Genomic DNA, 16,376 nt, shown 5'->3' on the forward strand with positions numbered 1-16,376 from the left:
CAGTTTTGGTATTTGCCTTTCAACAACTCCTCTACCTAAATTCAAGAGAAATGGCTTGTTAGCATCTTATCCTAACTTGTAATTGATTTTAGGGAAGTAGTAAAATAGTGTTTGAAGTGAAAAGGAAGATATCTTTTGTTTATTGTGTAAGTTTCTTTTTGAGCGCAATAGCTTGCATGTTGAAAAACTCTTCAGTTTAAACTCTCCTTGGTAGATTTCATCAGCATATCTGAGTGTTGGGTCTTTTTAGAAATAGCTGATCAACTGCACAGTTTGATATGTGCATTATGAAGAGTTGGCCTTTGTAGCTGTGTCTAAAGCTGTGCATCTTTAGACCCTAACTTGTTTTGCTCAGTTTGGATTGAGTGTGATCCATTTTGAGTACATAAGCCATTCTTTGAAAAATTCAAGTTGAAGTGTAGAAGGTGAAATAAGGGGTTAAGACAAACCACGTTGATCACCTTGGCTGCCACTATTGAAGCAGATTAGAGGAGGCTAAAATCACCCTATCCTCCATTGAAAGTGTTAATTTCACGTTTGCTTTTTACTGTTAGAGCAACAGAAGCCCCACATAAAACTTACGAGAGAAATTCTTCCTGCTCAGAAAGATTTCAAACAAAAAATTCACATTTGCTTTCGTTCCTAAAGATTCATCGGCATAAAAGGCTCGCAAAAGCACAGTCTCACCATGGATCGGAGGAAGAGAAGAAGAAGAGGAAGATCTTGGCTAGAAAGGTAGATTAATTTCAAGAAATATTGAATGCTGTGCCATTTATATGAACTTGTATTTTTTGACATTACCAGCTTTTAAACTAGATGCCTTGAGATAAGATTTAGAGTCTTTGCTTCACTTTTTTTAAAATGACAAAAATATGGCATCGATTTCAATGGAAAACTGTATTAATGTACATGTTTCTTTTAGAAAAAAGTTCCATTATCTAAATTGTTGTAATAAAGCTAAAGATTCTTTTCCCTAATAATGTTCTATTCTATCTTCTATTGTAGCAAGCCAAGGTAACAAAAAATTGCTTCAGCTGAGGTTTAGTTATCTTATTTTTCTTGTGATTTGGCTTTCTGAATTAATTTGCAGCTATCTGTAGTTCATTTTCTTATTATTTATTGCATGGCCATTTTTAATGAGGATTGCACGGTACAGTGGAGTTTGCTGCATCAATAGTTGCATGGATGAAATATTGAATAGCTGTACTGTATATTTCACATTCTTTTTAAATATACAAGTCATTTTTTGAAAGCAGAAGTCAAAGCTGTCTGTAACTGAGAATGAAGTGGATAACTCAGCTAAAAGCAACAACTCAAACAATGCAAATTCTGGTAGGTATTTTTTGATGTTGAAATTATGTTCAATATTAAGCTTGTTTGAAAATATTTGTGTTCAGGAATTAGTTGCAGTAATAGCATAGCTGAAAATCTTTCAATTAGTATTTTTTGTCCCTATGAATAATCTCCAAGCAGGACTACTGACTGTTGTCTTAAAGACACATATCACGTACAAAATAGTTTATTTTCAACCCACATTGACAGGATTTTGGCACTAAGGCTACTCAATACAAAGAATTCTTAATGATCAAAAACTGAATCAGTATCCTGTGAGTGATGAGATTGTGCTTTCCTTCAGTTGATCTCTGGTATTGAATAGATCATGGAATTCTCTATCATATTGTGTAAATTATGTGAAATGCTGATGTGCATGAGCAATATTAAATCAGATGGTGTAATTCAACAGTTCAGCTAAATGGAACAGTATTAAAAAGTAGAGGACTATGAAATGAGATTTAAATTATTCAACTTTTTTTATATGGAAACTTTTTTTCTGAAGTACCACTGGAAAGATAGCAGTGTATGTCAATTGAACACTTTCTAATTTTGGGCAGTCCTGAATCAGTTATAACAGAGTTAGCAGCCTACCAGATTGTTCTTAATTCTATTCCATTAATATGAGTTCATTGTGCATTCACCCACAGTCTGTATGTACATTGTTGTAACACTTCCGTTGTCACAGTTAGCGCGACACTGTCGCACCTTGTGGGGTGTTCGGAGTTCCGAGTTCAATTCCAGGGCCTTTCTGTAAGAAGTCCCTACATGTACGACCCATGGTATCTGAAAGTTTTCTCCAGGTCCTCAGGTTTCCTCTCGTAGTCCAAAGATGTAACGGGTAGGTTAATTGGTCATTATAAATTGTCCTGTGGTTAGGTTAGGGTTTGTCAGGGGCAGCATGACTCAAAGGATTTGGCAGGGTCTGCTCTGCACTGTATCACTAAATTAAAAAAAAAAAATAAACTTAAGGAATTCTTGTGCAATGGTGGAATTCACAAAGTTTAGACAATCCAAACTTTCCTTATAGTGCTGTTTTAAGCCTTAATTCCTGACAATGATTGCGACAGTGTGGTCCTAATGGCTTCTAGACCAATATAGAAGCCATACAGCAATGGAAGTGATCAAATCCAGCCAGAACAGCTAGGGAAGCTCATTTAGTCCACCTTTGTCTTTCAGGTAAGGAACCTTGCTTATGTAATTCAAAATGCTTACAGTGTCTCTGACTACTGATTGAAATGTCCATTCAACTTCAAAAAGCATTTGTCAATAAAATTTGGATCTGATAAAACAGAAAAATGAAATCCACTACCTTCACAGCCATTCATGGAAGGAGACATATCACTGTGGCCAGTTGGTTCACTCCCCTTCCTGTCTGTAGGATGTTGCAACATTGGAGGAGAATTGAATCAGCCTCCCTACCAATTTCAGCGGTAACCGAAATTTGGTGTATCTTACGTTATTCTTGCCCAAGGTCTATTATTCTGTGGCTTATAAATATTTTTGTGGAAGGTGAGGAGTTGAACAGATAAGCAAAAAGCTCCTTGGGCTTGAAATCAGGAATCTTCAGTTTCATATTTTGTATATTGCATATACTGTAAATGTGCTGTCTGCACATGATAGCATGTGGAATAGGAAAAATCTAAAGGAAATCATCTGAGTAGCATAACAGCGCAGTTCAAGAAAGTCTTTGTTCTATTTGTTATTGGTAATGAATAAAAAAGTTTTGTCAGCCTATTTCATTATAATGGATGTTACAATTAACAGTTTAAAGTATTTTATCTGTATGACCTGTAGCAAATAAAGCCTTGTACAATCTTAGGAGTTGACAATGCAACCAAGTCCAATAAAGAATTAGTTCTTATCAGACAAAATTGACTTTTAAACAAGTCTGTGTGGATATGGTAGGGGTGGGGGTGTTGGATGTGCATGGTGGAAGTATTCATCTGAAATGTAAATAAAATTTAAATGGCAACTCCTTTTGGTAGATCCTTTTTAAGTTTTGTTAATTTGTTGTTGATCAAAATTTAGCAATGTTCTGTGTAAACTGCACAGAAAGCTGTGTATTGATTTAACTATAATCTTCCCTTCAGGCTCTGGTGCTAGTTCTCCTTTAACATCACCGTCTTCACCAACTCCTCCATCAACTGGTAGGTAAAGGTGTTTCTTAATATGATAAAAAGTAGTCATTTTGAATGGTGTTTAACAAGAAAACCTTATATTGAACATCAATCTGTCTTATTTTAGAATGTAATGAATTTTTAAGATTTAAAAACAGTAATTAAATTTCCATCCATGAAACTTGATAAATTTGCTGTGCTACTTGTGTTGCTTTTTGCTATGTTCATAATTCTATATTTATTATAATTGAACAGTTGAATTGAATCCTATAGCTAAAGTAATGTAATTGAAGCAATTCAGTTTTTTTCTCTAAATGTTAAGTGTTGATATTGTTGAAGGACTAAAAAGAAATCAAGTTTTTGATCAGCCCCTGAGTGTGCCCACTCTTGCTAGCAGATGATTGTGTTGCTGGGTGCTCTGCAAGCTCAGGTCAGGAACTGGACTCGACATGTGCATCTCTCTCCTCCTGTTCATTGTCTCTGCCACCCTCCCTGATCTTTCTCTTTCTGTGACTGTCTTGCTCTTCATTGCTTTAATTCAGAATGTGGCAAGTTTGATTCAGCCTAAATTTACCAGAATGATATCAGGATAGAAAGTATTAAATTATGAGGATAGGTTGCAAAAACAGTTGAAAAGATCTGAGGGTTGATCTAATCAAAGCATTTAGAATCATCTAATTATGAGTAATGAAGGAAACCATTTCCTCAAGTGGATTCAAGTAATGAGGCGCTGTAGATCATTTATGAATGAAATCAACAAATGTACTTCCTAACTTGAAGGATAGTTATAATCTGGAACTCTGGTCCCTGAAATGTCTCTGATGTGACATTGTTAGAAAGATTTACCTTGATCAGTCTATTGATTTTCAGAAATATGACACAAAACCAGGCAAAGTACAGTCTAGACACGGTTTAAATGTTTGACAGAACTGATATAGTCCAAACCTAATCCTAAACTTAACCCAATTGCTGTTCTTATATTAGGTCATAAGAAAAGTCTGAGAGGTCAGATGTTCTGGCATCTGACTTCTATACTTCACTGTCTCATTGAAGAAGCAGAGAACAGCCGGAGTAATTGTGGAACTCTACAATGAAACACAACCTGGCCTATTATGGATGTATGAACTGGACATGAATCCTTTCCTTGCAACCCTTCTGTTATCTGTCCATCCAGATTAGTATCCCATCAGCAATCTTAAACACTGATTCCCTCCATCATTGACGCATAGTGGCTACAATATGTACTGTCTACAAAAAGCACTACAGTTACTTGCCCTGGTTAGTCCAATAATACCCTCAAACCCAAATGTGGGGGGTGCATAAAAGTATGTTACGAGTCCCTCGGCATTATGTGGTCTAAATTATGCCATTCTCTGCCCTCGAGCACTGAAAGATTGCTGGATCAAGATGGAAGCTCACCACCACTCCCTGAAGCGCAGTTAGAGAGATGGGTAATAAATACTAACTTTTCTGTTCAAACCATGAAAATTAACAAAAGAAATTCAGCATACTGTAATTTCAGGGTTTGAATTTTAGCAATTTTTAAAAATGTTCTAAAGTGATAGCTTCTGTGTATTACTACTGTATTTGTATAGAATGTAGAACATTACAGCACAGTATAGGCTTTTCGACTCGCAATGTTTGCCGACCTTTTCACCTACTTCAAGAGCAATCTAATCCTTTCCTCCTACATAGTCCTCTATTTTTCTGTCATCCATGTGCTACTCAATCTCTGCCTCTTATACATCTCTATCAAGTCATCTCTTTTTCTCCACTCCAAAGAGTAAAGCCCTAGCTCCTGCAACCTACTCTCATAAGACATGTTCCCTAGTCCAAGCAGCATCCTAGTAAATCTCCTCTGCATGCTCTCTAAAACTTGCATAACTTTCCTATAATGACCTGAACACACGTGGAGTCTAACTGGGGTTTTACAGAGCTGCAATTACCTCATGGCTCTTGAACTCAATCTCCTGACTAATGAGGGGCATATACCGTACAAACCTATCATCTTAAGCTGCAACTTTGAGGGTTCTATGGATGTGAATCCCTAGATTCCTGTGTACCTCCACATGGTTAAGAGTCCTGCCATTAACCCTATATTCTGCCTTCAAATTCGACCTTCCAAAGTTAATCACTTCATACTTTTCTAGGTTGAAGAGTCCCTGTTAGTAACTAACAGTTGTAGATTCTCGACCTGTGTTGCAAAATCCATCCTTACATAATCTTACAGTTTATCATTGAAGTAGGCATTTGTATTGAGATGAAGTAGGCATGTGTTAGGAATGTATTAACACAGTACTACTAGCAGGAAACCAGCAGCAATGTCTGCACAGCTTCCTCTATCTTTGGATCTTCTGCCATGCAGACAGTTAATTAATGTAAAGTTGATTTATCATGAGGTAGATTCTTCCTTGATTTTTTGATTCTCTAAACCCTTGCATATTCTTCATAATCACTTCAGAGTCTATTATATTACAATCTGCACGGTTACACCTGCTTATTAGGTTATTTCATGCATGAATTTTTAAAAAGGCACTTATGACTTCAATTCTATTAAACTGCAAGCTATTAGAAAAGGCAGAGAGTTAATATCTGCTGACTTTCATACAGGTATTTTTGGGCAGTGCAACTGTAGTTCTTCTTAAGCATCTTTTCCTTTGAAGACTTCAGTGTGTTGCACTGACCACCCTTGCACTGTTGTCATTCTGTAGTCTTCGACAAGACCAAGCACTGCGTCGGGCAGTTAAGAAGAAACATTTGAGCGATGTCAAGGATAAAGGATATGGAATAAATGAGACTTAGCAGTATGGATGGAAAGTTGACTAAGGAAAAAATCTAGTGATAGTGAAAGGATTTTTGGATTCAAGAATAGTATGCTGTGAATTCTGCCAGGGATCGATTCTTTTTTAGGACCGCTTAATGTAAATGTTAATGATTTGGACTTGGTTCAGTATGGCACAATTTCCAGATTTGCTGATGGAGGCATATTGAATCATCTGAAGCATAATAATGGACAGAAATATAGATGTTTTAATGGACTGGGCAAACAGCAATTTTAACAGAGGCTTTACCATAAAGTGGAAGGCAAAGTTTTAGAAAGATATAAGTGCATTAGTTGAAACAGCAGGGGAGGTTGGTGAAGTAGTTTGTTTCTACAAGTAAAAGAATTCAGTGGCTTCTGGAAACAGGGTACCAAAGCAAGGAAATCAAAAGCCTTTAGTAAACAGGCTCCGACACAAGTACACTCTTGTGTGTATTTCTGGGCATGGTCATTTGGAAAGATGTTGGAAAAAATGCTGAAGAGATTTACTGAAATACTTCCAGGAATTGGGAATATTTATGTGGATATAGTGAAGAAACTCAGGTTGTACTCCTTAGACCAAAGGAGATCCTGGGGAGCTCGCAAAGGGACGTGTCAAATCATGTGGACAGGTAGAAAGAGTGAAATTGTCTCCATGAATGGAAAAGTTAAGAATTAGGGGGCATGGAACTAGCAAAGGATTGGTGAGTTAACCAAAAGTGATAGAATATGGAATGCATGTCTAGGACAGTAAAGGAGGGAAATTCAATTCTAACACTCCAAAAGATTGGATAAATAACTATTAAGAAAAAGTATTCCAGGTTCTGGAGGGAGAAGATGTTGATGCTAATTGGATTGCTCTTTCGTGAGGCTAAATGGCAGCATCCAGTACCATGGCCATTCTGAAATTCTGATCCTGTGATATCTCAATGGGCTACTTTTGCTTAGTTATAATATTTTGCATTCACTCAGTTTCAAAAAATGTCTAGTCTGGATGTTCAAATTAATTCTATCACTTAGTTTAAAAATTTTCCAAGGATCTAATTTTGAACCAATCTCTTACAGGCATTCTGCCCTTAAGACATCATTTGAAGACATTAGGTCACCTTCGTGTGTTCTGATGATACATTGCTTTAATGTTGAATGTCCTTCCTTACCCTCTCATTACTTCTGTGCTCGCATATTACTTTCCATTTCCAGTTGAACATGTTCCGTATCTATTAAGTTTAAGAGTGGAGAGATTGTGGATTGCTTCTCGTCACCATTGTTATTAATGCCACTTCTGTTACTCTTGTACCAGATTGTTCATACTTTTGTCCTATTCAATGGCACCATACTCCCATTTTTTTTGCTCCTCCTTAAAACCCATTCTTTTCACCAAGTATTAGTTATGTAATCATCTCTCCTTTGCCCGATACCAGCATGGATAAATGATTAGGCTGACTGGCAGATGGCAAAGAATGGGAATAAAGGGGGTCTGTTCTGGTTGGCTGCTAGTGACTAGTGGTGTTCCGCAGGAGTTGGTGTTGGGACTGCTTCTTTTCATGTTATATGTCAATGATTTGAATGACAAAATTGATGGCTTTGTGGCTAAGCTTGCAAATGATACAAAGGTAGGTAGAGGGGCAGGTAGTGTTGAGGAAGCAGGTAGTTTGTGGAAGGACTTGAACAGATTTGGAGAATGGAAAAATGCCAGATGGAATATAATTTAGGGGAGTGTATGATTATGCACTTTGGTAGGAGGAATAAAGGCATAGAATGTTTTCTAAATGGGGAGAAAAATTAAAAATCAAAGTGCAAACGGATTTGGGAGTATCCTTGTGCGTGATTCCCTAAATGTTAACTTGCAGGTTGAGTCTGTGGTAAGGAAGGCAAATGCAATGTTAGCATTCATTTCAAGAGGATTAAAATATAAAAGCAATGGTGTAAGCTGAGGTTTTATAAATCATTGGTCAGACCACACTTGGGAGTATTGGGCCCCTTATCTAAGACGACATTAGAGAGGGTCTGGAGGAGGTTCATGAGAATGATTCCATTAATGAAGGGCTAACAGGTGAGGAGCATTTGATGACCCTAGGCCTGTACTCACTGGAGTTTAGAAGAATGGGGTGGAATCATTGAATATTGAAAGACATAGAGTGGTTGTGGTGAGGATATTTTCTGTAGTGGAGGGAGTCTAGTACCAGAAGACAGACGTGCATTAAGAACAGAGATGAGGAGGAATTTCTTCAGCTAGAGGGGAGTAAATCAATGGAATTCATTGCTACAAATGGCTGTGGAGGTCAAGTCATTGGGTATATTTAAAGCGGACTTTGATAGGCATTAAAGGTTACAGGAAAAAGCTGGAGAGCGAGGTTGAGAGGGTTAATAAATTAGCCATGATGGAAAGGTGGAGCAGATTCAATAGGCAAAATGCTTGATTCTGCTCCTATGACTAATGGTCTTATTTGATAGTTATCTTTAAAAAACCCTAGTTTATGCATTAAAGATTCAAAATAATTGTGTATAATAGCCAAGAACAAATAAGTTGTTCTAATATCTTTGTCCACTGAACGGCACAACTTCAGTTGCAGAATGTGCTGTACTAGCATATAGTGTTAACTTGTATACTGACGTATTGTTATGTAGCACTAGTCAATCACATTATGTTGAAAATCTGGTTCTTCATTGCTAATAATTTATTATTGTTTTTCGGAAGATTTTCCAAGCATCTATAGTTTATACTGCCTACCATTCAGGAATACTAGGTTACTTGCAGTTAAGTATCTCGGGTACTATCAGTGTAAAAGCAGCGGTATAGTCCCTGCTTTGTTGATGTCTTGTTGAACTTCATTGTTTTTTCGTCTTTCATTCTTAAATGGCAGAAGATCTGTCTTCGTGTAACCCTAAATGGCATAATGTTTTCTGTAAAACAAGTTTCAAAAATCTGACCATAGCAAATTTTAAACAATGTAATGATTTCCTTTACATGTTCTTGTTTCTAATTGTTTTTTCCTTTCTAATGAATAATTTATCACTGGTGTGCCAGGAATCGGCAACTTCAAGCATTAAGAAATAAAAAACTAATTTGTTTTCTAATTAATACCGATGTATTTTTCTTAGGTCATCAGTTAGGTTGTCAGTGGAGCAAATTACCTTATTTCATTCCAGTCATATTATCAATATTACTATTTTTTGAACTCTTATATACCAGCTGCTTGATGGAAGTGGTCTATAAAACTTTTTCAACCTTCCGATCTGGTTTATGCCATGAATGGGGGTTACAAATTCGATGATTACACAATCAGAAAACCTTGCTGACTGGGTTATCCTTTTTTATTTTGGATTACAGCAAAAGTAGAAGCTTCATTTTTAAAAAAGATTATAATTTGGGTAATAATTGAGATGTTAGGGTACGTTTTATTTTAAGATGGGAAGTGAGGATATTTTTGGCTATTAATGGTATTCCAAAAGAGTGGGGTTATAGTAGTGTTGTAGCACAATATTAGTTAGTGGCTGTTCCTGCATTGTATGTGTGACTGTTTTGGCAGTCTCTCTTAAGAAAGTAATAATACATGCTAAAAGTCTGTCAAACAGTGACCATTTTAGAGCTGAGGCAGTATCACCTAATCGTACATTGTGGCCTGTGCCAAATAAAAAACGGTGCCTATCAACAGCAGGACACTATCCATGGGCCAGACATAGAAGAGGAGGATGACTTCAATGTCCTATCTATTAGTGAAATGATATTGTTGAGGAAAGTGCTTTCATATGGAGCTGTCCAGGTTTGTTCCGTAGTATAACATATTGTGGATTTACCCACCAAGTCAGTGGGGTTAATAATCCATTTCTTGTCTCAGTTACTGCAGTAGCCTCCACTTCTGTAAATTACCACTTAAAGATGGACAAATGGGAATGTGTGCACTTATCCCCTGACAGTTCTATTTAAAGGAGCAAAACTAGTATCTTTTACTAGACTGGGAGATGAAAATACCATGGAAACATACTTATTTTGTCCTGTTGTTCCATACTAAAGTCAAGTAGTTTGAAGTTATCAATGATAATTACTAGCAGAGTAAAATTTATTTTTATGATTAGTTCATAGTTATAAAGTGCTATATATGGTCATTTGGGAAAGGTAGGTTTCTGAGGAAAACATTAAGCAGTCATACAGTATCTGTGGAAGGAGAATGTTTTATCATTGCCTGATTTCTTAATAAGGATGGTTCTGAGGAAATATTATTGAATGAAATGGTAATTTTCTCACCAGTGATTCTCTTTGAGAACATACAGTATGTGCCAAATTAATCTTGTGCCATACATTGGCTGCACATTCTGCTCAGAACAGAAAAGTCAGTAGTTATGTAAGTGGTGTTTAGTGTGACTGACTGGGGTTGCACTTCTAGATGTTGATGTTCTTAAGAGGTAAAATTAGTTGGGAAGGAACACAAGAAACTTGCACAGAACTGTATGACCCCTTTATGTAATACATATGTAACTTAGTTCTCTTTGGTAACCCATCAGTTGTCTGAATATCATTGTTTGCATGTTATAATGTCCAGGTTTAATTCATGGTAATGACTTACTGCTTCTTTCTTTCTATGCTGTCTTTGCTGTAGAGCACACACCATTTTGAGCCTGACTTTGGGGTAATGTAGACCACCCTAAAAACTTAAAGGTTGCTGAAAGAGGTCACAGTCATCAAGGTGAATCAGTTTGTTGTTGCATCACAATCACTTTGGATGGGGTAGAATCTATTTTAAACAGATTTATGTATTTGTCACTGAATCCTGCTTACTGGGTTCCTTTAATGTCTGTTATTTTTCCTGTTATTCCACTCTTGGGAATGCAGTGACTCACGCTGAGATTGTCTTCGCTGACAAGTTCACCTTTCTGTGTAGCAGTTCTTTGAGCTTGTACAGCAAATACCAAAAACAAGCAATTTATACAGTGGCTTCAACACAATGCATAAGGGTACATGCGCTGTCTGTTATTTAAAAGAAATAAAAATCTTGCAAAAGGAACCTTGCCAAGGTAACCAGATCTTTTGTGTATGAAAGCGAAGCCTTAGCAGGAATTAGATGAAGGAATTGCAAATTGTGTGGCCAAGATGGGCAACAGACCAATGATAAGGTAAAGGCTATAATGTTAAAAGTATTTGAGGGGGTTTTTAGTTTTGATAAGATTATATAGATGGAGTTTTAAAAAAATGTAAGAATGACAGTTGTGGAAGCTGTGGAGAAAAGAAGCTTGGGATTAATTTCTGTATGATCCTGGAGTGAAGTGGATTTGGTGGTGAACAAGGAGGTTGAAGATGCAATGCAGTCAATCTGGAGTGATGTGAATCTAAACTATTGTGAATTGGCTCATTGAAGTAGGCCTATTATTAGATAGCTCTCTGTTAAGTATTTAGTTTTGGAAAACTGAGGCAAGGAAGTGGTTAAGCAAATCCAATAACGACAGTTGTTCAGTGAATAAAGGCCCAAAGGTACTATGCGTTTCAAAGAAGTCTGTAAATTACTTGTAAGTATTTTTGCAGCTGTGAAGGGCACAGGACAGATTTCGGTGACATTGTGGCACTGAAGTGGAAGAGGAAAGGAAGAGTCTCGAAAGATGTGCCCTATATGAAAAGTTGACTTTTAGAAGAGTTGGATATCTGGAATTGGGACGATAGAAAACAGTTGTTTTGCAGGGGTGGAAAAAACAGACTGTGGGGATGTTTGAGTTGACACAAGGATAGAGGAAGGCTGAGATGGTGATAGGGATTTATTGCCCCTCAGTAATTCGGATAGGTGATAGGTATGTGTTCTCATACATGTTAATATAGTCCTCATTGTACTTAAGGAGGAAATGCCATACATCTACTAAGTAAGTCATATTGGTCAGAAAAGGAAGTGTAAGAGGAAATTAGGTTTAAAGAGTTGGGTCTGGTGAATACATTGAAGAACTTGAAATGCATCTGTGGTCATTGCAAATTTGGAAGAGTTGTATAGTGGAATAAAGGATATGTAAAATAGATTAGGGTATGGATCAATAGAAAAATTCTCTTGCAGAGGAGGAAATGTGATGTTAGATGGTTGATTGTCAGCTGGAGAGAAAGTTATAGGAGGTGTAAATTTGTTGTATTACTAACATGCATTGCCAATAAAACCTGATAGTTTCACACAACGTTTGCTTGTAGATTTCAGGTAAATTTTGGTCAAGTGCCTTCCCAAGTTTTTTGTTGCTCTAGATGGGTAGAAGTCTTTGCATCTTCCCCAATGACGAATTTGATTGGAAGTTTGAAGATTTGGTTCAAACTTCTAAGATTTTGCTTACATGGTAGAATGTGATGCTCATAGGATGAAGATGGTTCCATCGTTAAAAAACACTATTTTGTTTTTTTTTTAGGTATGTTTTTATTTGTTTATTTTATATTAAGGCCTCAGATATTTTACTAATTTGTATGTCTTAATATTCTACACAGCTGTTGGATTAAGCTGATCAATTATGAGGATTTATGGCAAAGGAATGGAATGCTTGTGGAATGTTACTTTGTCACTTTTCACAAGAGATTCATCCAAGTTTTTAATCTCTTTCCTCTTATTCTGGATTGCATTCCAAAATACTCTTTACTGTTTTCATATTTAAAGGTTCAACTTTCCAAACCTTGTACTAACAACTCTTATGAATAAGTTGATAACCTATTTTAGATTAAAAGCAACCTCTGATGTCATTAATTACTGGAAGTATGGGTTTCTATTTAAATTCAAACTATATAGCACATTATTTCTGATTTTGATAACCTGTTCAATATTTCTAAAGGTTTGATTAATTCTACTGTAAGTAGAACTTAATACTGTAAATTTTCCTTTTTGATTTAGCAAGAGATATTCCAATAACTTTAGTAGTGGGAGCAGACTGAAAAAGAGCTGTATAAAATAATCTAATAGTTATAAGTTTAAAGTAATGGAAATAACTAAAATGAGACTAAGTAATCACTCAGACTTAGCTCTTAGAAGTTGTTGCATTTGATAGATAAAGGAATAGGAAAATTCCATCCAGTCTTAATCTAAAAAGGATCTTTGTGAAGGTGGTGTAATTTCTTATATACCTTGTTCAGGCTGTGATTAAATCTGTTGCCATTTAGTGATTGTATGTTTATGTACATTAGTATTTTGCCTGTTTTGTTAATAACAGGATTATTTTGGGCTTTAAAGTGTATATCATACTGCAGTTCCTTTTAACAGCTGGCAAAAATCGCATATACTTGCAGACTTTCTTCAACTATGTTTGTGTCCATTTGAAACTTCCGTGTAGACCAATTATAAGTAATATAAAACAAATTTTGAGAAGACAACAAAGAACAAAATGACCCAGGTTTCACAAATTACCTTTCATTTTCTTGTGTTAACAGTTTTCAAAGTAATTATCAGAGGAGCAACCTGCTACACAATTTAATTATTCAAGTTCTCGTCCTACTGCAATTAATTTAAGCAACTAATTTTTGAATGAGGTCCATATATCAAAAGTAAAATTGGCTTTTAAAGAATTTTTTTTTGAAGACAATGGTTATTAATATCCCTTAGGTGCTTTGTTTTCATCTACATTATTGTAAATTACATGAAATTAACACAAACCAAAATCGAATAACAGTGAGAGGAAAATGATACTTAATACAATGATGAATGCCCATCAGATAGCCTTAAGTTGGTGGTAATGAAGTTTAATTACTAATATGCACACTATTCATTGAGCAGAAGGAAAATCTATTGAAATATCATTTTGTGTGTAGAAACACTTCAACTCAGCTGATAGGTTGCTCTCTATTTTAACTACTTGTGCTTAAAGGAAAAGGGGTAAGTTTGTGGAGTTTCATAATAAGCAAAGTATAGTACTCGAGAAAGCATCTGCAAAAGAAAAACTGACTTTTCAGTGTTTTATTAATGGTGAAGAAATACAGTGCTAACTTAATTTCTTTACAGATGCTGGCTCATGATCAAATCTTCAACTTGAGAATTTACTTAATTTTTTTTTCATACCTGCAGGAGTTTCTTCAGTCCCTCCACCACCACCTCTTCCCCCGACTCAAAAGCCTGAAATCAAACTTGCATCTGAATCCATTCCTGCTGCCAATGGTACAGGCAGAGGAGCCTTACTCAACTCAATTCAAAACTTTAAAAAGGGTCACTTGAAGCCTACAACTATATGTGATCGCAGCATCCCCATAATCAAATAATACATCGTATTTGAATACTAAACCGAAGTTGGCAGGATAAAATATGCCAGCTGTGTATTTGGGACAAGAGTTTTGAACTAATGTACAGGACAATCATTCCTTTTTAAAAGCATCTGCTTATAATGAATCTACAGTATATTGCAGCCAATGTGTTTTCCTTATGGGCATACTTCACCCCCTTGTGGTCATAGTTATGTTTCTAAAGGGTACTCTCATTAAGCACGTAGTGTGGACTTAACTGTGGAGCCAGTGATCTGCAATAATTTAACATTGAGATAATACAAAAATGGCAGCAATCTAATTTGCAATAATGTATCTTAAGAAATTGCTGTAGTTTGACTGTACTCTAACCTTGGATTTTCTGAAGTGCACTTTAAAGATTTGATTTACTGTATAAACAAAGAAACAGCCATTTCTATGCAGAAAATTTTCATAGTATATGTACAAATTTCTTGTAAACAATGACTAGATATTCATTTAATATTTTATTAAAATAATTGTCTTGGCAATCACCATTCTCAGGTGTCTGTTTTGAAAATGTAATTTAGAGCACCTTTGTAAACAAACAGTTTGAGGCTCAGATAAAGCTGAATAGCAAGGTCACATAATGGAAATACGTCAGCTTTCATTTCTTAGCTGAGGCCCACTGACAGAAAAAACTAAGCCTTCCTATATGGATCCATTATTTTAAAAATAAAGTATTACCCAAAGGCAGTTTCAGGTTCAGTTTGTCATTTAGAAACCACAAATGCAATGCAGTTAAAAAATGAGACAATGTTCCCCCAGAATGATATCACAAAAGCATATGACAAAACAGACTACACCAGAAAATCCATGTAACGTTTGGCAATCTCCAATCCAGAGTCCGGAGAGGCTGCTGTGTATTAATATCGCGCTACCGTCTAGCACGTTCCCCGGAAAGGAGCTCCAAACCCACCAAACAATTAAGGCCAAAAACTAAAGCTACAAGACTTGCACAAAACCACATGATTACAACATATAGTTACAACAGTGCAAACAATAGCATAACTGATAAAAAACGGACTATGGGCACAGTAAAAATAGTCCAAGATGTTAAAGGACTGTAAGTTCAAAAGAAATCACCACAGTTTCCACAAGTCCCCAGGGTCCCAACAGACTTGCCATCCCACGCTGGCGGCAGAAGGGAGTACCCCCGCTATGGACTTCCAAGGCGCCGCCCGACTCAGCCTCACAGACGCAGCACACAATGGAAACTCCGTGGAAACCAGCCTTGCAGATGCAGCACACACCAAAAGCGACCTGAGTCCGTCGAAAGGACTCCGAGTCCGTTGAACCTCCGAGCCGACGACCATACCCCGGCACAGCTTCTCCGAGCACCTTCCTCTGCCGAGCGTATTAAGATGGCCCTGCCAACGGTCATCGGCAGCGCGACCCCAAGGACTGGGGGCCTGTTATTCCTAGCAGAGTCCCAGACCTCACAGCAGCAGCAGCAACGAAGAAGGTCTTCCTGGAATTTCCCAATGTTTCTCTGTGCTTCCACGTCCGTTTTCAATCGATTATGATTGCACATGACACCCCACTCCACAAATAACAGATAATCAGTTCCGGAGTGGCCGCTGCAAGCTGTGTCACGCCGCCATCTTGGATCTTCTGTGGCTAAGATTTATATTTCCACATTAATTACAACCATCAAGAAACAAAACTACGTTCAGTCATATTTTGTTGGACTGTGGGTGATACTTATTTCAAGTTAGGCAACTTATTCATTAGTTTAATTGCATTATTCTAATAGCCACAGTAATTTCTGGTTATTTCTGTTCAGCATCCCAATCTGAGATGCGGAGTCAAAAAAAATGTTTACAAATACCCCAAGTTTACCTGGGGTTATTCAGGGTCCTGGGGTACTAGAGAATCTTTATCTGATTTATTCCTACTGATCCTCGTG

The 16,376-nt window shown here is 36.7% G+C and overlaps 1 protein-coding gene across 3 annotated transcripts in view; it reads left to right on the plus strand.

Annotated features, from left to right (window-relative positions):
- Positions 1-14,958, plus strand: part of pxk (PX domain containing serine/threonine kinase) — a 63,764-nt gene extending 48,806 nt beyond the window's left edge. Inside the window, exons 15-19 of one of the 3 annotated variants that reach the window (XR_012102141.1) lie at positions 649-735; positions 1,254-1,332; positions 3,426-3,482; positions 10,851-10,937; positions 14,259-14,390. Coding sequence is in view for 2 of the 3 variants with exons in the window: in XM_073072277.1 (XP_072928378.1) it covers positions 649-735; positions 1,254-1,332; positions 3,426-3,482; positions 14,259-14,449 (414 nt within the window). In the remaining variant the exon portion in view is untranslated. Of the gene's footprint in view, positions 1-648; positions 736-1,253; positions 1,333-3,425; positions 3,483-10,850; positions 10,938-14,258 lie in introns of all 3 variants that reach the window. The other 2 variants (XM_073072277.1, XM_073072278.1) reach the window with 2 other exon arrangements.
- The last annotated feature ends 1,418 nt before the right edge of the window (positions 14,959-16,376 follow it).

This window comes from Hemitrygon akajei, chromosome 19, assembly GCF_048418815.1.
Source record: "Hemitrygon akajei chromosome 19, sHemAka1.3, whole genome shotgun sequence".
Classification (NCBI taxonomy): domain Eukaryota; kingdom Metazoa; phylum Chordata; class Chondrichthyes; order Myliobatiformes; family Dasyatidae; genus Hemitrygon; species Hemitrygon akajei.